We start from the raw sequence: 22,480 nt of genomic DNA on the forward strand, positions 1-22,480 counted from the left end.
AGTTCAAAAGTGGCAATTTTGATGTGAGAGACGCTGACCGCGGCAAACCACCGAAATCGTTTCAGGACGTCGAATTGCAGGCTTTGCTGGATGAAGACGATGTTGAAACTAAAAAATTTGGTCAGCTCAAATTAACGTTTGGTTATATTTAAAAAAACACAACGAATTAATTTCTGCAATTCAAAGTAATTATTTATTTGAACATGTTTAGTTGAATCAATCAAATAAATGTAGTGAGTGGAATATATCATTGATTAGAAAATGAATTATTTAAAGGAACGAGATAATTTTGTTGATTTCACCAAACACTTCCATTAACTGCACTAAGCATACCGAAACCCAGTTTCTGCGACTCACAGAGACAAAGGTATTGCAAAACTGGGGTCTGTAACAATATGCAAAACATTTCGAATGTTCATAATTATAACTTTTAGTTTGCAGGGCGCAGTTTAGTTCACTGGTGCAGGCAATCTAACTTCGAAATTCATCATGACCATCATTGATGAAAGAATCCCATACAAGTTTATAGAAAAATCCCTTCTTTCTTTTGTGAAAGTTCGGTTTTTTTATTTTGCAAATGATGCTTATCAAAAGTTTTAATTAATGAGAAAGGCTCTTTCTATACATTTTGTACGACCGTTGATACGACGATTGTTGATACAACCAAAATATTTGGTTGGAACAACCAACATTTTTGATTTGATCAAACAAAATATTTATTATAATAAACCAAACTTCATTAACAACAAAATTTGGTTGAATCAACCAAACATTTATTTAACCATACGAGGTGTGTTCAAAAAGTAAGGTGACTTTTCAATTTTTGCGAACTACGTACATTCAAGTTTTAAATTTTTTGTTTTGTTGTGTTGGTACACTCGTCACGAGCATATGTTCACAGTTTTGACTATATAGCTCATGTTCTTTTTCTGGCAGAGGCGTAAAGGGTTAGAAGGGTTTGGTGTGCTCGGCGATTTTCTTCTTTTGAAAAAAATGGAGCAAAGAGTTTGCATTAAATTTTGTGTGAAAAATGGAATCCAGTGCTCTAAAACTCTTGAAATGTTGACAGTTGCATACGGTGAGTCTACTCTGAGTAAGAAAAATGTGTATAAGTGGTACAAGCTGTTGCAAGAAGGCCGAGAGGATGTCGAAGACGAACCTCGCCCTGGACGTCCCAGCACGTCAACAACAGATGAAAACGTTCAAGCAGTGGAAGAAATGGTGTTGAAAAATCACCGAATTACCATAAGAGAAGTTGCTGAAGATGTTGGCCTATCGGTTGGCTCATGCCATGCTATCTTTTCGGACGTTTTGGGCATGAGATTTGTGTCAGCGAAATTTGTTCCAAAAATGCTTAATTTTGATCAAAAGATCCATCGCATGACCATCGTTTAGGAAAAGTGGGTATATGGTAATGACGTCGAAACTAAAGCCCAGTCGTCTCAGTGGAAGCATCCTGAGTCTCCAAGACGGAAAATTCACGTCAAGTTCGGTCAAATGTGAAGGTTTTGCTCACTGTCTTCTTTGATTACGGTGGCGTAGTGCATCAGGAATTCTTACCACAAGGTCGTACGGTCAATAAGGAATTATTACCTTCGAGTTATGCGCCGTTTGCGAGAGGCGATACGCAAAAAACGTCCGGAACTTTGGAAAAACAATTCGTGGCTTTTGCATCACGATAATGCACTTGCTCATTAATCGTTGCTTGTGAAAGATTTTCTGACCAAAAACAGCACCACAGTGCATGCCTCAGCCTCCATATTCACCGGATTTGGCCCCAGTGACTTTTTTCTTTTCCCAAAACTGAAGAGACCCATGAAAGGACATCGATTTTTAACGATTGAGGAGATAAAAACTGCATCTCTGAAAGAACTCAAGGCTATACCACAAAATGATTATCAGAAGTGCTTCGATGATTGGAAAAATCTTTGGCACAAGTGTATTATATCTGAGGGGGATTACTTTGAAGGGGACAACATTAATATTGAGGAATAAATGAATATTTTTTGAGAAAACCATAGTCACCTTATTTTTTGAACACACCTCGTATAGCAATGTATTTAGTTCTTGGATCCAGCCAAATTTTGGATGAATCCACAAAACTTTTTTCTAAATGTAGTTAAGTTGCGAATTCGCGCCATACCCTCGAAAAATACGTCCAGTTTTGGGAGAAAGCGGATATCTCTGGCATACTCAGTAGTTATTCCTGTGTATTTTTAAGTTGAAAAATGGGGTTACATAACCTAAAAATACATATAAAATAACTCAAAATACCCGAGATATCCTCGTTCTATCATTACTAAATGGGCTTAAACTCTATAGGACTCGAACGATCGCGGGGAATGCACGCCCAGAAAGTGTGTTTCGACACGCCTTTTTATTGCCATTCTTGTTGCAAGTTTCATTTATATATATAGAAATACATACAGAAATTAGAGTTACATACATTTTCTGTTCAGATAAACAAGTTTCAAAGTTGTAGGCATTTTCGTTCATCAGAAAGGGGATACTAAAATTTGAGATTTACTATTTTTACGACAATTGATTAATTTACCCTATTTGTTAAAAACAAACACATCTGATGTTATGACTCTATTATTATTATATTAAAGGAATGCCATTACAACAAATCACAATAGTATAAATACCCTAGTGGAAAAATTTTCTTGCGTTGGCAAGCCCCATGCTAGACCATCTAGACTCTAATCTAGCGCACATCCTACGGTCTAGTCTGAGGGTGGAGAGATCTGTAACACTTTTGCAAAGTTTGTGGCTAGACGGTCCAGCCAGCCGATATACAGCCGATGGTCCCAGGCGGAAGTACACTACTGGTATAGTACTGGCCCAGTACATATTGCCGGAGTGCCAGTACTTGTTTGTAACGCTTCGTAGAACTGGATTGCGGTACTGACACGCTAATGCACACTAGTATAATTAAAAGAGTGTAAGTTTCAAAATTTTGGTTCAATTTTAACACCCATTATTGCTATACTCTACAGATATAATAAAAAAGCCATTCAAAAAAATAAATAAAGAATTGATTACGTGTATTTTGTCTATCAATGTTAATTGCTGCTTCTTAAAATGAATACATATATCACATTTTTAAACATTAAATTACAAATAAAATTTCTAACGCTAAGGGGTTTCGAAACTTCATCAATACCTGAATCTTTTGTTTAGCAGTCGGGAACCTTAACCATTAATTTATACTAAGAGAATTGAAAGTCAATAAAAAACCATCCTCATAAGCTACAACTCAAAAAAGTTTTAAAAAACCTTTTATCAGCTCTATTTCCTCATTAATTATTTTCGAATATTATACATTATATATATGTCAAATAAATAAATTGTTAACGGAAATATAAATACAAATTAATTTAAATTTTTTAGGTTTCGTAGCGTAAGATTTAACAACATTTTAAAATATATTTTTAGTTAAAAATTTTTTTTCAATTTATTCTAAGCAATTTTTATTGCAAATTTGTTTTAAATAATTTTTCGCAGACATTTTTTTGGAAAAATTTATTTTTAATAATGTTTAATTTATTACTTTGTATGATTTTAGACACACTGACAGTTTTTTAAAAATAGTGAAAAAAATTTAAATGTTTGACACTTAGAAATTTGTATGGTATGGATGGCAAACCAATCCCAGATCTGGACCAGACTGGACTGTCAAGGCAATAAGTGAAAAAAAGTATTTTTAATAGTGTTAATTTCTTCTTTTGTGTAATTTTAGACACTCTGACAACGATAGATTTTGAATGTTGCTAGCAATAAATGAAATTTATAGAATCCCCGTCGGACCAAATGAACGGAAAGAATACGCTACAGCGTACCCTTATAGGATCCCTTCCGTAAGTGAAAAAATATTCTAGCTGTCTGATGTCAGATCTGGCTCAGATCTGACGACGTCTAGACCGTCTAGTCATGACAGTCTAGCCTGACCCAGATCTGAGACTGGTCAGCAATCCATAACATAAAAATTTTCAAGTACCAATCAGACAAAGTTTTTTTTTATCATTTTCGAAAAACTGTCAGGGTGTCCAAAATCATACAAAATAAGAAATTAACACTTTTAAAAATCTTTTTTTTTCTCTTGTTGTCTTGAGAGTCTAGTCTGGCCCTGATCTGGCACTGGTCAGCAATCCATAACATAAATTTGTCTAAGTGTCAAGCAGCCAAATTTTTTTCACTACTTTCGAAAAACTGTCAGAGTGTCTAAAATCATACAAAATAAGAAATTAAACATTATTAAAAATCAATTTTTTTCTTAAAAATTAAATTTCACGTAATTCTGAATCATTGTCAACTAGTCCAAGACAACTAAAAAGTTAAAAGTTACACGAAGAAAAATTATTGGAAATAGGCGACAAAAAAATTGTTTAACAAAATTTAAAACAAAAAATGTAAAAAAAATATTTCAAACAAATTTTTGAAAAAATGTTGCAAAAAATTATTTTAAAAAAAGGAATAAAAATTGCGTAGAAAAAATGTTTGAAAAAAATTGTTTACAAAAAATATATATAGAAAAATGTTCTGTAATACAATTTTGGCGCCTATGCTACTAAACCCAAAAAATTTAAATTAATTTATATTCATTTTTCCATTAACATTTAATTTATTGAACATATACTGGCACTCAGGCAGTCTGTACTGGGCCAGTACTGTACTTGTCGTGTACTTCCGCCTGGGGCCAGCGGCTGAATAGCGGCTAGCCAGACCGTCTAGCTACAAACTTTGCGAAAGTGTTACAGGTCTGGCCAGCCCCAAACTAGACTGTCGAATCTGCGCCATATTAGAGTATAGATGGTCTAGTATGGGGCTTGCCAACGCCAGAAGATTTTTCCAGCAATGAACTAAAACTACAGCCAGAAGGGCATTTAACTGGTTGAAATTCGGATTCTACGTTAAATTTGCCATTATAATGTCACGGAATAATTGCAGTAGTTTTCTTGCAGCGTTAAAAATGTAAAAAATGTCATAACTCCTGGTAAAGTTGACTTCAAGCGCATCTATAGTCGCTTAAGTAATATGCTGCTACTGAAAGAAGATGCGCTGGAAGTCCCTTCCAGCCTATTTTAACGACGGGTATTATATTTTTTTATTTTTTAACTCTGAAAAAACTATTGAAATTATTCCGTGATCTTATCACGGAAAATTTAACGCAGAATCCGAACTGCTTTTTTTAGTTTTTCTTGCATGATACGGCAGAGATATTATGTGGATACTTTAAGAGTACGCTGTAGCGTATCCTTTCCGTTCATTCGGTTCGCCAGGCATACAGCGTTATGTATTTATGTTATGGAACTTTAATGAATTCTATATTTTTTAACATCAATTGCACATAATAGAATAATTCGCATTTATTTCATGACACTGTAAAAGAAGGTGGAACGTTTCTATCTTTAACTAAGTCATTAATTTTCCCAGAAGACTAAATGCTTTTGCGTCACAGGACAAATGTGGCGCCGCCTGTTGAATCAATTTACCTTATAATTTAAACTTTCAAGCGATAATAACTTTTTTCTAAAGCTGAATTAACTGTTCGTCACTTACAAACGTAACTAAGCCAAGAGTGGGTTCCGCATATATGCATGTTATTATTATATAACAAAAAATTCGAAAACACTCCACTTGTTGGCGCTGATAAATTGTATGTTCACTAGAGTCACTACCACATATAATGTATCACGTGTTACGCACATAGGCAATAGGGCTGCGCGCTTCTTGATCATATAGTCAGTTCTACGTAAAACTTTACTTGACAAAGTCACTATCTGGAACTTCTTCAGCAAGTCTAAACTTTGGTAGAAGCGATAACAATACGGAAGAAAAATTATTTTAAACATAAAACTTCACTACTTTAGCTCAGAAGCACTCAAATTTTCAGTTGTATTTAATTCTGTTTCTATTTGAAGAAATTTATAAAAAACAGTGCCTTTTTAAATGGATAATACTGAAAAAAAAAGAACAAGAAATCCACTTGAAAATGCAAATATCCTCAGCCAGCTTCATTTCTGGTAGGTGAAATAAATTTATGACCATTCACTCACACGAAAATTATCAAAATTAATTATTTTAAATTCTAGATTCGAAATAATACCTTTCCTCCAAGCCATTTTGTCCATATAAACACCTTCTATTCACTATTCCATAAGAAACTGATATCCCTTATCTACAAATGCGGCAGATAAAAATCAACTGAATACGGGTCAATTGCATACAATTTAATATTCTATTTCTTCAATATTTATTGCAGACTAGCTTTTAAATCTATGTCGTATATCTTAAAATTTATTTCAGTGTAAAATGTTAAATTCAATTTTAAACTCGAGATGAAAAACGTTGAAAGATTCAGATTATTTACATTGATTGTAACGCTTTTAAGAACTGGATTGTCTCTGGTACACATTAAACATTTCAATTTGTTTTATCTTGATTATTCGGAGTATAATTTTGGAACAAAATGCATTGTCGCTCTTAGTTTGCAATATGCAAAAATTTGATTTTGCTTAATAATATATTTTTTCATAATGTCTAAACTTTGACGGACCCGATTTCATCTATAAAACGGATTAAAATACTTATTTTGAAAGTATTATTGAATTGACGCCTCCTCTCCATACCGTTCCACGTCGCGTTTAGGCAATGTACATCGCCACGTCGCGTTTGGTCGATTTACATTAGCGTGATCCAAAAATCTCATGTTTCGAATTTTTGAACTGATTATGCACCTATGTATTCCAATGGCCAAAATAATATAGTATATTTTTTTTGAGTATTTTAAACTAATATTTAGACGTGGTGTAAAGCGTTTTTAGTTCTTACGTGTTATCACAAATTTAACATGGTAAAAAGACACTTTTCCATTTATCCTCTTAACCACCTTAAAAATAGCGAATATTAATGTCCATTCACAAACCGTTTTAGGACATGTTGGAAATAATTTGCATTAAAATTTCGCTTAAAAAGCTTTCTACTTGAAGCTTTAATTTACTGTTAAACACGGTTAAACGAATTGATACTAGATTGAAAAAAATAATTCTTAGCACCAAGTAAATGCATTTACTTGAATCCTATTTCTTAGCATCAAAAAAATATTCTTTAACAGAAGTAATTTTTATTCAAACCAGACACTTACTTTTTGTTGATCTGAAAAAATGAATTCTTTGGCTGTATTTTCTTGATTGAAATACATATTTCTTACATTCAACAAAATTATTTCCTTGATTCAAAAGGTCTATATTAATTGAAATGTGATTAGTCGCCCAAAGAAATATATAATTGAATTAAAGAGTTCGATTCTTTGCACTGATTCGAACGCATTTGAATCAATAATTTTTTCATACTTAAATCAAGAATTTGGGTTTATTTATATCAAAGAAATAATAATTTCATACCAAATAATATTAATGAAATTCAAAATATATTTATTTGTCGCAAAGAGTTCATGCATTTATAGTAATGGGGCATTTATTTACATGAAAATGGTATTCTGTTTACATAAATGTTTGTTTCTTCAGTGAAGGGAAATATTTCATTTAATTACTAGAATTAAATCCTTAATGAACAATAAGCGTTTATTCTAACCAAGTAATTTTTTTTAAGTCAAAAAGTTTATAATTTGGCGTAATTTGTTTCAACTAAATACTTCCTTAGATTAAAGAAATAGGTTGTTACATTAAATATCCATGTTTTTGATTTAAATAAATATTTCTTTGGTATTCATGGTGAGGTTCAAATACGGTTTTCCGCCTTAGAATTTCCATGTTTGTGTAGCGTCATGGTCAACGCTGTGGACTTTACAGTCGATGGACCCAAGTTCAATTCCTGTTGAGGTGGATTTTTCTTTGAACTTTTCTGTTTGATATTCAACAAGATTTTAAATTACGTGATTTGTTTAAAATTAAATATGTACAATAATAAGAATGGAAATTAAAGTTTTCTTTGAGGAAATGGTTTTTCGAGCCTATACAATATTTGCCTCAAATAATTATTTCTTTGAAAATACACAGGACTTTCACTTACTTCAGTCAAGTAAAATTCATTTGGTACCAGTAATCCTTTTTTCAGAGTTACAGTAAAAAATATCGTAATAAAATTCAAGCCGCTTGAGTTATTTTCCTCCTGTTGCGTTTTTGTCAAAAAATTTGAGGAATGAAAATTATCACAAAAATTAAAGCAATACCTATACCTATACCTAAAATTGTAATTGTAAATGGTTTTAAAAACAGCTTGCGCTTACTTGGTATATCATGCCAATCCCAGATAGAATGCTTGGTATAGCCATGCATAGTTTGAAGTCTTCAAACTTTTAAAAGGTGGGATTAAAATAATTGTGCAGAAAAAACTGGACAAACAAGTGCTTCGCCTATGATTAAAAAATACTACGCTTTGGTAGTATAGCAATACCTCTAAATAATAATGAAACTTTCTTTTGGTTGCTGTATATCTTAAACACAGGACTTGCGGATCTATTCAGAGGCCAAATGCGACGAAGGTCTATACTGCCGTACAAAATAAAAAGATACGTAAGTCACATTGCCGCTTAGAGTGATTCTACCAAACTTGGCAAGGAAAAAGTCGACCTAAGCGGTAATGTCACCCATGTATCTTTTTAGTTTGTACGACAGTATACACGGATGAACCTTTGGTAGTAAAATTTGCTATTATACAACTCATTTTTACGTAAAGACAATACCAAGACAGGATATAGAGCCTCTATTGCAGAAAATACTATTATGAATATTAAATTATGAAGCTGATGATTTTATTGGAATAAAATAATAAATGAGTTAATATGGGGTGTACACCCAAAAAAAAAGTTTTGTTAAATTAAAGAAACTTTCTTTAAATCAATGAAATTCTGTTATTGATATACGGTGAAAGAAACATTTGTTTGATTTAAAGAAATTTTATGTTAATATTTTTTATTCGACTTTAAGAAATATTTAATTAATTTAAACGGAAACTTCCTTCAAATTAAAGAAATATTTCGTTCCTTTAAACCGAATATTTCTTTAAATTGAAGAATTATTTGATTGCTTAGAATAAAAAATTTCTTCAAATCAAAGAAATATCATTTTTTATTTGACCTTTACATTTCTTTAAATGACATAACTATTTTTGTTGAAAAAAAGAGAACAGGTTAGTTTAAAATGAATATACATTTTCTGTGAATCCAATAATGAATTATAAATAAATTAGCTTTCTCATGAAGCAAATAATTCCATTCAATTTGAAACTGTAATACAGTAAAAATCTTCAATAGCCTACCCTTTTATAGCCCTGCCGAGAATTGACGCCGCGCCGCATGTGGATGTGACAAGAGCTACGCGGAGTGCGCGGGATCTGCGGCTGTCACACAGAGAAGCACTCAGGTGTGAACAAACAAAAGCGGACAGGGCTTAACTGTAATTCTAATTAAATACAAGCAAAAAATTTTCGCCGTTCCTCACATGAGAATATCTTTTCAAAAATCGGATTCGACAACTGGAGTTTCAAGAAACTTGCATGATCTATTTGTTTACCTGAGGCAAAACATTTATTTTTATAATTTATGTCTAAAAAATTAATTTTATTCTTTCCTAATTTACAATTCTTCAAGAAAATTTAAGATAAAAAGATAATTTGTGACGAAATTCCGCACAAAATTAACAAAATTTTACATTAAAGTGTGGTTAAGTCGTATTGTATCACAGTATCTATTTACACGGTAGAAAGTTGCTATGATTTTCGCAAATCCCTACGATGCAAGGATGTTGAGCACTTCTTTATCATACATTTTAGCGATTTAAATTATTACCAAGAGCCGTCCGCCTCATCGTTTTTGCAAAAATTTGACAACTCGTGTTCCGAAAGCAGCGGTAAAGTAAAATAATCAAATTGATTTGTTCTGCGCAATCTCGTAGCGCATTGGTAACGTGGATTAAGAAAATCTTTATTTGATTCAAAGAAATAATTTGATCATCTCAAACTACTGACTCTCACGAAATTATTTCTTTTATTGTTTCTAGTAACTTCTTTGAATCAAAAGAATTTTGTTTTAAAACAAACAAATAATTTAAACAAATAATTTTTGTTAATTAAAGAAACTACGTAACGCCATTTATTAAAATCAAATACAATTTCTTTCAATATAAAAATATTTCACAAAAACAATACGTATTGTTTTGAATGACCTAACATATGCGAAATTTGTGTTTTAGGAAAAAAGTTTTTTTAAGTCATGAGAAATCTTAACACCTACGCAATATTAAGAAGCAGTTCACAAATTTTCTCGTGACTTTTTAATCAAAGAGTGAAATAATCGGCTGGTATCGATTGACAGTCTATAATGTTATTTTTTCCGTGTATAGAATTGAGTAATGAATGATATATGCTTATGCGATAATAATTCGTTATCCTGATTAAATTACGGCTTTAATCAGATTGAAGACATCCATACGATTTTACAATTTTAAAAATTATTTATGACAGGAAATTTTTCTCCTTTAAGATTTCTGATTTAGAGGATAATATTTATGTATTAGATTTGAATATTATTAATTGCATGCATTAAATGCATGTACTAGAATATCACTTGACGAAATACAGGGTATTATATTCTGCGGGTTTACAATATCAAAAATCTGCCCGCCTTGCGGGCACATGCTCATCACGATCATTCTCATGCTTCGCGTTTGATCATATATTTACAGTGCGCTAACTGATATTTTTTCGACAAATGAAAATCCTATTAACCTTCAATTTAAAAGGAAATTCTATTTGTATCAGGAAATATCCTTTTGACAGAAGAGGACATTTCTCTGAATGGCAGCAGTAACAGTAAATTTCTTCCTAAACTTATGTTTACTAGACCACGCGCTTTATCTGGAAAGTCTCCAAACTAAACAAAAAAACAATGCTTTAATTTCTTGTTGACAGCAATTGTACACAAAACAAAAGCCCATGGACACCCCTGGTCCATCAATGAGATAGAATTTAAAATATATTAAACACACTTTAAATAATTAAATATGCAAAAATAAATAAATTAGTTCATTACCAATGAAATATTTTCCTAATTGAACAAATATAACCACACTGGAGACGATTTCTTCTTTTTTTCCTTTTAGAGCTTCTTCGTAAACGTCCCCGGTGTGGATACATTTTTTTCAATGCGGAAAATATTTCAATACGATCTCAAGTAATCAATAAAACTTATAATTTCATACTCATGGGGCATACAATCAATATACCTCAATATACTCAATATATTCATTATTTGAAATGCTTACATCCACTACCGGCGACAGTATATCTGCACATCTAGTTATGGAACTATAGCTAAACTCGCTTAATTTTAGTAATATCAAAAATTAACATGTTTAGCCCGTAATACGAAGAAATTTAATAAAATTATGCGAATAATAAGCTGCAGTTAAAGGTAAGATGTCAATTTCACGAAAAGAGATTGCAAAAAAAACTTGCTTTGTTCCTTTGCTGTTGAACCTTTGTTCGTTTGTTTTAACCCCTCTGCTCTCTTTTTTGCTTGTTTGATGCATGAAAATAATAATCTGTGCATATCTCTTCACACATCACGCCACAAATTTATTATCTTTGGCTAGGTAACATACGAAGTATCACTGTCGTTTAGATATTGGGAAAATAGTAAACTGAAAAGGTACATTATAAAAGGTTATTCTAATAATATTATCCCAATGTTTTATTTTATCGGTCAGTCCGGCTAACTTTCATCAGACACGTATTACCAGCATACCTGTATTTCAAAGAAATCTGAGATTTCCATATGGGCGATAGGGAAAACCAAAAATCGTAGGGGCAATTCTGCCGTGCACACTAAAAAGATACATAAGTGACATTGCCGTTTAGTTCGACTTTTTCATTGCCAAGTTTAAGAGATTCACTCTAAACGGCAGTGTCACTTTCGTATCTTTTAAGTTTGTACGGCAGATTTGAATGCTGCGGAGATACAGGAATTTTTTTAACGAAAAAAAACGTGACTCTTACGGATTCGGCTAGACCAATATGTATTATTAAAAAGCTGACAAATGTTGGACCTCAATTTTGTTAATCTGAATAAGCTAACACGCGGTCATTGTAAATTTTCAAACAAAGCTTTTTTTACTTTCAAATTTCATAAATTTTGTTTTAAAAAAAATAATGTTAAAAAGAATGTTAGAATTGCTAGTACCAAATACAAGAAATTTTCTGAAAAATAGGAAATCATGTTTTCTTATTCTAATTAAAACCAAATTCTGATTAAAACCAAATCTAAAAAGTAATTTTGTCTTTACTGAAAACAATTCCTGTATTTGTGCTACTTGCCAATTGCTACGTTAAATACTGCACAAAAATATATTGCATTATTTACTCCATCTAGTTCACTCCATTATTTTTTTGTACATCGTTTGGATAAATATTTTCAACAACTCAGGGCCTTTTACTGAAGAAAATAACTATAAACAAAGTTTACCAGAATATTTAAATCTTAAGACAAAGGGATGAATTTTCAACTAAAATGATAAATCTTGAAATAAAGAAAACGAATTTTTAAGAGTTAGATCAACTATCGAACAACAGTAGTTGAATTTTTAACTACAAAAAAATCAAATTTGCACTTTCGAGATGCATTTAAAATCGAAAAAGACTAATTCTCAGAAAGAAAATTAATTTTCCGTCAAGAACATTGAATTTTCAACTGAAAAGAATAACTTTTTATGAAATTTGTTGAATTAAAAAAAAATTAAATTGCTATACAAATAATAAATTTTTTTACCACACAAATAGTTTATTGCACTTGAAATTTTCATAAAAAATAATGCGTATCTGAGATTTTTAACTGAAGGTCGAGCATAAGGTATTGCACTAAACGCTGAAAATATCCTTTGCAACATGTTTCAGACGAAATTCAGTGGAATGGCCCATACTTTATTCATTATTATTTACTTACTTGTTACAGTTTTTTAATTCTGTCCATCAATGTCATAATCTTCGTCAAAGTTTTCATCATAATCACTCTCGCTGCCATTCTCGTCCAGTCGAATAATTATGCTCTCGACATTTGCTTGCCTTGTTCCTTCCGTACTTCTATACCTTTCTTCCTCTTTTTCTGCTTGCTTAATACATTTTTTCCATAACATGTCATCCACTCTCCATTGCGCGTATACATAATTGTTGGACATCTTCAAGTTTGAATGTCGAGTTGTGTTTCGATACGAAGTTTTTATCCCTAGACGGATCCTATACATTTTTTTGTCCTCACCGGCTCCTGTGGGTGACAAATGTCCCCCAGTTGGTTTCCTTGTGCACAATCTTTTCCTTTCATCGGAATCAGATGTTAATATACATCATTCTCTTAGTTTTTTAATGTCGAAGAGATTGTTGCATATAACTTCCTGTTTCAATGGATTTAAAATGTTGAAAAAAATTTTTAAACAAATAAAAATCGCGAAAAATCGTGTTTTTGACATTTTTCGGAAAAAATCATATCATTGCTTTTATAATAATCTTATTTTAAAATTTCAAACGCCATTTTGAAGAGGACAAATTGCACCTTAAGGTGATGTAGGTTATAATTAGGTTTCTTTCAAAAAGTATACTTATTTGAACATTTGAAGTTAGAAAATTTAAGAAAATGAGAAATATCATAAGTGTGGGTAGAGTGCTTATTATTATAAATAATTTGAATATATAATAGGTCAATCTCTTTATTTTCTGATGCACAATAAGATGGTTTCATTTAAATAAAGGTAAAAAAATTAAGAAAAATTTTTTTTCAATGAAAAAGCGGTTAGTAAGTTTAAAAGATAGGAAAAATTCATCAGAATTAAAAGAAGGAGCTTTTTCTAAAAAACTATTTTTATTTTCAAACTAATTCTCGGAATAAAATGGAATTAAAAAACAGTTAATTAAAATAAATTTTGCATCAAATAAGCTCAATATACTTCGGTGCAAAAGTTGCAAAAGACCGCCCTATGTTCGTCACACACAGGTCAATTGCAAGTTCTCTCTCTTTCCTGCGACACTGTGGTCACAGTTCGCATATTCTGGACATCTTTGATTACCTCTGGAGGACAAATGTGCCCCAAGCGCTCAGCATTTGCTTTTTACTTGACAGACAGCGAACAACCGGCAATATCAATCACTTGACCGCATTCTAGGATACTCGAACTGAATTATGGTTAGGATCTGCACCAAAAAATCAGAGATATTTGCTCAGGAGAATTAATTAAATTTCGCGTGGGGCATATTTGTCCCCCGCAGGATCCGTTTAGGGTTTACGTACGCCCAAATTAATTCGATAGGGTTCATTTCACAATGATATACCGGAAGCCGGAATATTTTCACATCATCATCGCGTACTTGTTTTGCTATTGTTTCCAATAAAAATGTTTTTTGGGAATGATACGGGCGACATTTGTGGAATAATTCCAATTTCGTTAAATAAGAAAACTATGTTAAATATTCTGGAAGCGGTATTTTGCGTTTCACAATCCACTCTATTATTTGCTGTTTTCTTCACTGTTGTACTGGATTTTTATAGTCCGGTTCAAGCATCGTATGGTATGATGCTTGGTCTAAAACTATAACAGATTTCGCAGGCAGAACGCTCAAAACTTTTCGAAACCATTCTTCGTAGTGCTAAACGTTCATCTCATTATGGTAATCGTTTGTGTCCTTCTTTGCAATAAAGCACTCCATACCTTCTTCTAGGAAACCGTATTTGCTTTTGATGTGTAAAATAATTAATTTTTTTCCTGATCCAGACGGTGTAAGAAAACCACCGCGATATCCTTCGATTTCCTGAACTCTACTTCTGTAAATATCAAACTTTGAGAAATCTTTTTCCAAGAGTTGTTCGACCTATCCAAATTGTCGAGTGTGATTCTTTCCACACCAGATTTCATCTGTGTAGCATATTACCTAGTCATTTTCCCTGTAATATTAAATTTTTCGAAGAAACTTTGCTCGTTATGCAGCGACCCTGTAACTTTCCATCCACACGGGCTTCTTTTTAAGTTTAGTATAAGAAAAATTCAAACTGGTCATCCAGGTTCTTGATATAGTGGGGCTAAATTCAGGCAAGTCAGAAATATCTTCTTTTAATTCAGCACAAAGATCATCAATCATCGGTAATTCTTGTCGCGCGTAAAAATCGTGAATTTTTCTTCTCATCACACCTTGCAAAAATTCGTCGCACTCAATGCGAGGTCTTCCAATTTTCTGATGTGGTTCCGAAAAATCCCCTTCTTTCCACTCTTATGTTATTCGCTTAATTGAACTCTGAGACACTTTCAAGCATTGTGAAGTCCTGTAAAGGACTTTATTTACATCACATGACTGACCTACATTTTTTTCCGCTTCAAAATATTGTCAGGCATTAATAATCATCATTTTCTCCTTGATTCCGTATGCTGTGGATCTTTCACATTTGTCTTCACTAGATTTTGTTTTTGTTCTTTCCTTTATAGTTGCTAAATCAGGGATTTAGGATAAATTTCCATCGACGCTGATCTCCATTAATTCTATCGAAATGCCACTGCAACTACTATAGTTGGAATCATTTGACGAAGACGTGTTCACACTTTTTTTGAGTCAGCAGTTGAAAGTGGCCATCGTTTCCACGACCGCGAGACATTCCAGTGAATAGTAAATGAACGCTCCGACAGTTCTCGTTAACAATAAATGACAAAGTAAAATTCTGCATATTATCAATTAACCGAACCACAATTACGTTGATATTGTAAAGCTCTGAAGCTGCTCGGCATTCCACAAGAGAACCGTACACACCTAATTGGCTCATAAGGTCACCGTATTTTTGAGGATTGAAACAATTTGAGTTGCAAGTTACATCTATACTGTAAGTAGGTCAATTTTTTTACGTGCTTAACGATCTCTTGCCGAACAGCATAATGACTTCGCGTATTCAAAAAACGTGCAAGCGATTTGTATAAACAGTCACCAGCACCTCCAGCATCTTGAACTTCAAACTATTTCCCTTCCACAACTATCGTTCGAGACATTTTGGAAAATTGTGAAGATCGGATTTGCTACTTTCAAAAGTCACACCACTGAAAGGTTCAGAGAGAGACTGAGTGGTAAGATGGAAGTTAAGAGTCCTTGAAACCCTCCTCCAGATGCAAAATAAGAAAGAAAATAAATATTTTGTCAAAATTCAGCCATTGGGCAGGCAGGATATGCAAGAAGAAAAGAAGTAATAAATAACGTATCCTAAATCTTAATTTTCCCGGTGGAAGTTGCCAGATCTTAGATTCAGATTTAGGATTGCTGCAAGTGCACAATGCACGGCGTCTTGAATAGCCTAACGTTTACATTACGGCGATTTGGACGAATTTCTACAGTAATCAACTATAAATCTAATAACGGCATTCAGAGAGTTATGGAACTCGAATGCAAAACTATCTACAGGCCTACTTTCTGATTTGTTGCTGAACTTCATTAATTTTTATAATATTTAAATAAAACTTTTTCTCTCGTGACACCAGGAAATAAATAACAATAGATATTACACAAATTCATTTAAATATAATAAGTAAGGGCTTTGTCTTTGTTCGTTGACATCTAATAACTTTGGAGATTTTAATGCTATCGAGGGTTATATTTTTAAAAATTATGCGTATCAAGATGCAGTTTTAAACAAATATTTCTGGAAACAAAATTTTCAAGTTATAAAGACAAATTTCTCACAAAAAATTAAAAATTGCAACGCGAAAATATGAATTTGTAACAAAAAAGTGAATTATCAAGTGAAAGTTTGTTATTAAACCAAATAGTCTAATTGTCAGCTAAGAAAATTTATTTTTCACAACAAAAAACGTTTGTTGTCAACGCAGTTTATTTCCAAATCTAAGAAGACGATCTTTTAACAAGAAAAGTAATAGAGGATATTTCTACCAAACGTGATTCTGACTTTAAATAAAGAAAGCTGAATTGAATAAAAAAGCATCATTTTCAAGAAAATTATGAATTCTTCAAAATTATGAATTCGTCAATAAAAAATGAAATAAACAACAAAGTTGTAATTTGTGGCTACAATTGTTTATAACAGTAGAAAAGTGTTGACGTTTGATGATAATTTAGGTTTAGTTAGAAATTATTACAAAATATAATTATAAGCATCTGAGGTAAAAAATTTGTATTTTTAACATTTAGGCGCTATACTGAAGTACATATTTGTGTTTATATTTTGTTTATATAATATAACGTGTATAATAAATTAATTATTTTTGTTGCATGAGTATATATGCATACATTTTGATCAATAGGAAGTTTCTTAAAACAATTATCTTTTTGGGAAAAAATCACATTCATGGAACGGCTAATTTTATCACTATACTTTTTTTAATATTGCTGCATAAAAACCTAATTATATCATGTTTTTAGAAGAACCGTTGCCTTTGAAAACCAACAAAATGAATGCCTTAAACAATATTTTCAGTCAAGCACGATGAGTTTTCTACCAAATACTTAAATTATAAAAAAAATTGAAGCAAATAGTTTAACTTTATAGTAAAAGAGACAAATTTGTATCCAAACAGTTACATTTTCAAACCAAGTCGTTGAATTTTCAACCAAAAAGATTAATTCTCGACGAGAAATTAAATGTTTGATTTTTCAATAAAAAGTATTCTTCTTTTAAGTAAAAAACAATAAAATTCTACCAAAAAACAGAGCATTTTTAACAAAACACTTATCATGAGCTACAAAAGATGAATTAAAAGAAATAGTATAATTATTAACCAAATAATGGAACTTTCAAGCTAAAAGACACATTTTGTGGTTATCAGTTGAATATTTAACAAAGTAGTTCATTTAAAACCAAGACATATGAATACGCACAAAATTCGCACATGGAGTTGCTCATATAAACAAATCGTTCACGCATTGGAATAGCGAATTAACAGCCTAATAATTACAAAATTATATTATAATACCGAAATAAGTGTACTATATTAAATGAACAAAATACAAAATAATTCGTGTGCAAGCTTGATACTCTATCAAAATTTTGTATCAGAAGAGAAGGGGGCAGTCCGCCTCAAAGCTTTGAGACGGCCCTGTTGAGCGAGCAGCACGCGCCTCGCCTCATTATACTCTGAATTATTCTGAGCGACTTTAATCGCGAAATTAGAATTTTTATTCAGTTTTATGGTCGAAATATAAATCAGGGTACATTACTACACATTTTAAGTCATTAAACAGCGCGATAGCTCTATTCAATCCCTAAATAAAAACATTCAACAAAATTCCTTGCAAAACTGACATTTGTAAATATTTAAAAATTTTAAGGCCTCTACTGGATTCTGAACATGTTGTAGGATACTCTAGAATTCTTATGGTTCTTATGCGAACCTCTTCACATTTTTTCTGCGGAGTTATTGCCTTCTAAATTGAGGGGTCTTGAATTTTTGCGGCGGTATTAGTCAAATTAAATCTCACAGTTTTAATAAAATTGCAGAAGAGAAAATTGCGAATTGTTTCAAAATGAGCCGATCTTCCGATATTTTATCTGAAACATATTGATGTTATATAGATTTTCCGTGTTTACTGACACCATAAATAATTTTAATTTAAGATTTTTTCGCTTTTTTCATATTCTGAATTATATATAAATAGCGATTTTAGTAACGTTAAGTTCCGGCCGCTGGGCAGTATTTTTTCCAATGCTAAACTGAAAATCTAACTTTTATTTCGGATTATTACATTTTCTTTCTCAAACATATATCTAATTTTTACCATTTTTCTTTCTGAGATGATATTTCTTCTTTTACAGGATTCTAAGTTCAGATGACCAAATTTTAGTTTATTCAAACTATAATTTAAAAATAGCCATTTTGAATATTTTAATTTAAAATATGGCACTTTGAAAAAATACCAAATTTTTAAAAATCGAATACGGCTATTTCTATAAAATTAATACGCTTTATTACATATAAAAATTAGCATCTATTGATTTTTTTAAATGAAAAATTATCCGACAGTGTTGCAATGGAGTCAAACATGCTGGTTAAATATAACTTTTGTTTAAATTATAGTTTTTTTAAATAAGTAAAATGACATTTTTTAAAATTACGATTAATTTTATTTTTAAATAATGTTGTCCTGTTTTATGCATGTCAAGCAAAGGAATCTGCATAAATTACGTAAACTTTTATTCTGCAATTTTGAAACACGTACCCTCCTTTGTTAAGGATCTAGCGTTTTGATCTCCTCCGCCACCGGTTTACAATATTCCTGCCGACTACATTTTTTTGTGAATTTAGCGGTCACCCAAAAATTACGCAAATTGATTTAGGGTTAGGAAGGATTTAGTAAAATCTTGCCGTTTTTCATGAATGAACAAAGTAGTTCAACTTTTAAGATGGGTAAAAAAATAATATTTTTGGTTAAAAAGTGAAATTTTTTGGTTGAAAATGAATCTTTTTTAGTTGAGGATTGAACTATTTTTTTAGTTCGTCCTTTTGATTCAGTTCAACCGCTTTTTTCTTAAATTAAAATCTTTCGTTGGTTGAAAGTTGAACTACTTTGTTCATTCGTGGCAAACAGTAAGATGTTACCAAATCCTCCGTCATCCCAAATTGTTGTATGCAATTGTTAGGTAACCGCTAAATTTAGGGGAAGGTGGGGCACGACGGAACAGGCGGGTAAAATAAAACGCTAATATATATGGAAAAATATTCACAATTCAAGTTTGATATTAATTTATAAAATAAAAATAAGGCTAACGAGTTGAGGAAAGTGCAGAAAGAATTTATATGTTATGTAAATTGTATCAGAAATTAAGTGAAAATTTTAAGTACTTCAGAACTCAGGAATGGTGTTATTTTCGAGAGAAAATAAAGTAATAATAAAGTTCTTATTCCCTTTTCCTTTCCAGGAGTTTAAAAAAAAATGAAGTTTAAATTGTCTGCTATTGACATTAAATTTAATTGTAAATTGTTTAGAAAAGAAAATTAAGAATTTGAAATAAAATTGTCGTTGGGGGCGAGATGCAACACGCTTAATGGGGTGGAATGGAACACCGGAACATCCAAGAATTTAACCTGCCGCAGTCACTGTCAGGGTAGCCGGTCGCCGGTCGGGTTAGTTGCGAGATATTTTTAAGAAATAAAAAGTGACGAAATACATGATTTAAGTTATTAAAATACGAAATTATAAAATAAAGACTGGTAGACAAAACTGGCCTGAGGAAATTTTGAAAAGGGCAATCGAAAGCACAAGAAAGGGTGAGTTAAATTACCGCCAAGCTCAAAATAAAAACGAAGCTGCGGCATCAACACTTTGTCGCAAACTTGCTAAATATGTGCAAAATAATAGAATAGAAACGGTTTGTCGAAATAATTTTAATTTTCTGTTCGTTAATTCTTTATGAAGAAAAAACTTAATTTCCCTTTTGTGCTTTATTTAAAAAATAATAACAACTACCAAACAAATAAATGTTGTATTCAAATTTAGTTTTTTCATCCTTTTATCTACGTAGCTTTAAAGATATATGGATATTTTTCTTAAAATTTGGTTTTCAGATTAATTTTTATTACTTTAAATTCCTTTATTGTCTTTCATCCTTTCTCTGTCTTAATTCTTTACGTTATGCTCTGGCTAAAGTACGTATTTTAACATTGTATCTCTTCGAGTTGGTGTTGCATGAAATAGATTATGATTTATTGCTCACTTTTTTTTAATTTTCAAAATTATTTACAAATAAAAATTGATATTCCAATTGTTCCATACCGCCTCCACCATGCGTTATGTTTTACTCGCCGCATGTTCCATAGCGCCCCACCTAACCTACAGTGCTTCATACTTAAGTTCTGAAAAACTAGTTCGCTTGATTTACAAAAACATGTGTACAACTTGCAAATGATAAATTGGAGAAAGTTTTAACTAATAATTGTTTCTACAAGTTCTTACAGATTACAGCCTAAATAGCGTCAAAGATTTTATGCACCGTCTCGCCCCACCTTCCGCTACATAAGAATTAAGTCAACAAAAATTACGTAAAATGGGCAGGGGGAGGTCAAAACATTTGAACCCTAACAAAAGGAAGTATGTGTAAATGTATACATTTTCAGAATGCCTCAATATATATTTTTTACGAAGGATTTGAGAACGAAAGAAAGAAAACTTGTCGAATATCCCGGGTTTTGCGAGATCCTCGGATCAATAAAATGTTGAAAAATCAAATCTTTGTTGAGCATATTATTATTTTCACGAAAAATATTAATTTTGCGAATGAGAGACATTATCGGGTAGCAGACGACATCATTTGAACGGTGATAATCGTTCACAAACTAATATTTTAACTCACAATTCTGACATCATAGAAAAATCTTCTAACCTAATAACGTTTTAGAAGGGCCACGTTTTGATTATGGCGTCCCTCAATTTTACGAATTACGTCACGAAATTGAAAAAAGGGAATAAACTGACATGTCATATGTGTGTGTTGTAACGGAAGTTGCAGTTAGCCACCAGGCTAGCTGTCACCTTTGCGCCACGCGCGGTATCGGGGCGCCTTTTTATGCGACATTGACTTTTTGATGAGACTATTATCAATCGATAGTGCGTCAAAATAATTAGACAAGTTTCCTGGCTTTTTTTGTCCCTTGTAAGAACTATGAGCGTTTGTAAATCACGTTAGCGACCACAGTGTTGTGGATTCAAATCTTTTGGTCAACTTTTTTCTTCGTATTGTAAACATGTCAAATAATAATTTAAGATACTTAACCAGCTAATGAGTTTTTTAAAACATTACTGGAAAATAAATATCATGCATACACTTATCGAATCATTTATTTGTGTAATCGTAATTTATTTTTCTTTACATATTTGCGGGTGTTAATCGTCATAGACTAAAACGTAGATGCACAGTAGTACAAGATGATGAATTTTAAATGTAGATGAATTTCATTTTTGTATTAAATTAAGTAAGTCACTTAATTTCAACTAGAAATGGAACTTAAGTGCAGTGTCTCATATCTGATATACGAGTAATATGATAATTAACTGACAGGTATGTTGAGTTAGGGATGATTTTTATTCGCGTGCTCTGAAATTCAATTTCTGCTGGCAGAAAGGCGTGCGCGAAATGCGATGCGGCGATGCGCAAAGCCTTTAACGGATTTCGGCGATTTTAAAAGAGGAGCCAAGAGAGCAGTTGAGAGTAGCCAATATGGCGTCTATAGTGCTGGATAGTATCGATCAACACTGAGCTCATGGTAGTCGTTTTGTCACCGTTTCCTATTTTGACATATGCACTCAGATCTATACGGATTTTGATTATAAATTGAATAATCGTACATGTATGATACAAAGGCATATAAAAAAGGATTGAAAATTCACGTTCTGGAGTGGGACGATGGTCGTGGGGGCTAAAGCGTAGGCTTTGGACCCACTCCTTCGGCTTGCGGGTTCGATTCCCGCCTCGCACTCTGGAAGAGTCTCGGTG

The 22,480-nt window shown here is 32.1% G+C and overlaps 1 protein-coding gene across 2 annotated transcripts in view; it reads left to right on the forward strand.

The window, feature by feature from the left end:
- The first annotated feature begins 5,766 nt into the window (after positions 1-5,766).
- The window catches only part of LOC117174831 (multidrug resistance-associated protein 4-like), a 146,080-nt gene continuing 129,366 nt past the window's right edge, over positions 5,767-22,480 (forward strand). For both annotated transcript variants that reach the window (XM_033364210.1, XM_033364211.1), the window contains exon 1: positions 5,767-6,026. In XM_033364210.1, coding sequence (XP_033220101.1) covers positions 5,953-6,026 — 74 coding nt within the window. In that variant the 5' untranslated portion in view covers positions 5,767-5,952. The remainder of the gene's footprint in view (positions 6,027-22,480) is intronic.

Source organism: Belonocnema kinseyi, chromosome 6 (genome assembly GCF_010883055.1).
Source record: "Belonocnema kinseyi isolate 2016_QV_RU_SX_M_011 chromosome 6, B_treatae_v1, whole genome shotgun sequence".
Classification (NCBI taxonomy): domain Eukaryota; kingdom Metazoa; phylum Arthropoda; class Insecta; order Hymenoptera; family Cynipidae; genus Belonocnema; species Belonocnema kinseyi.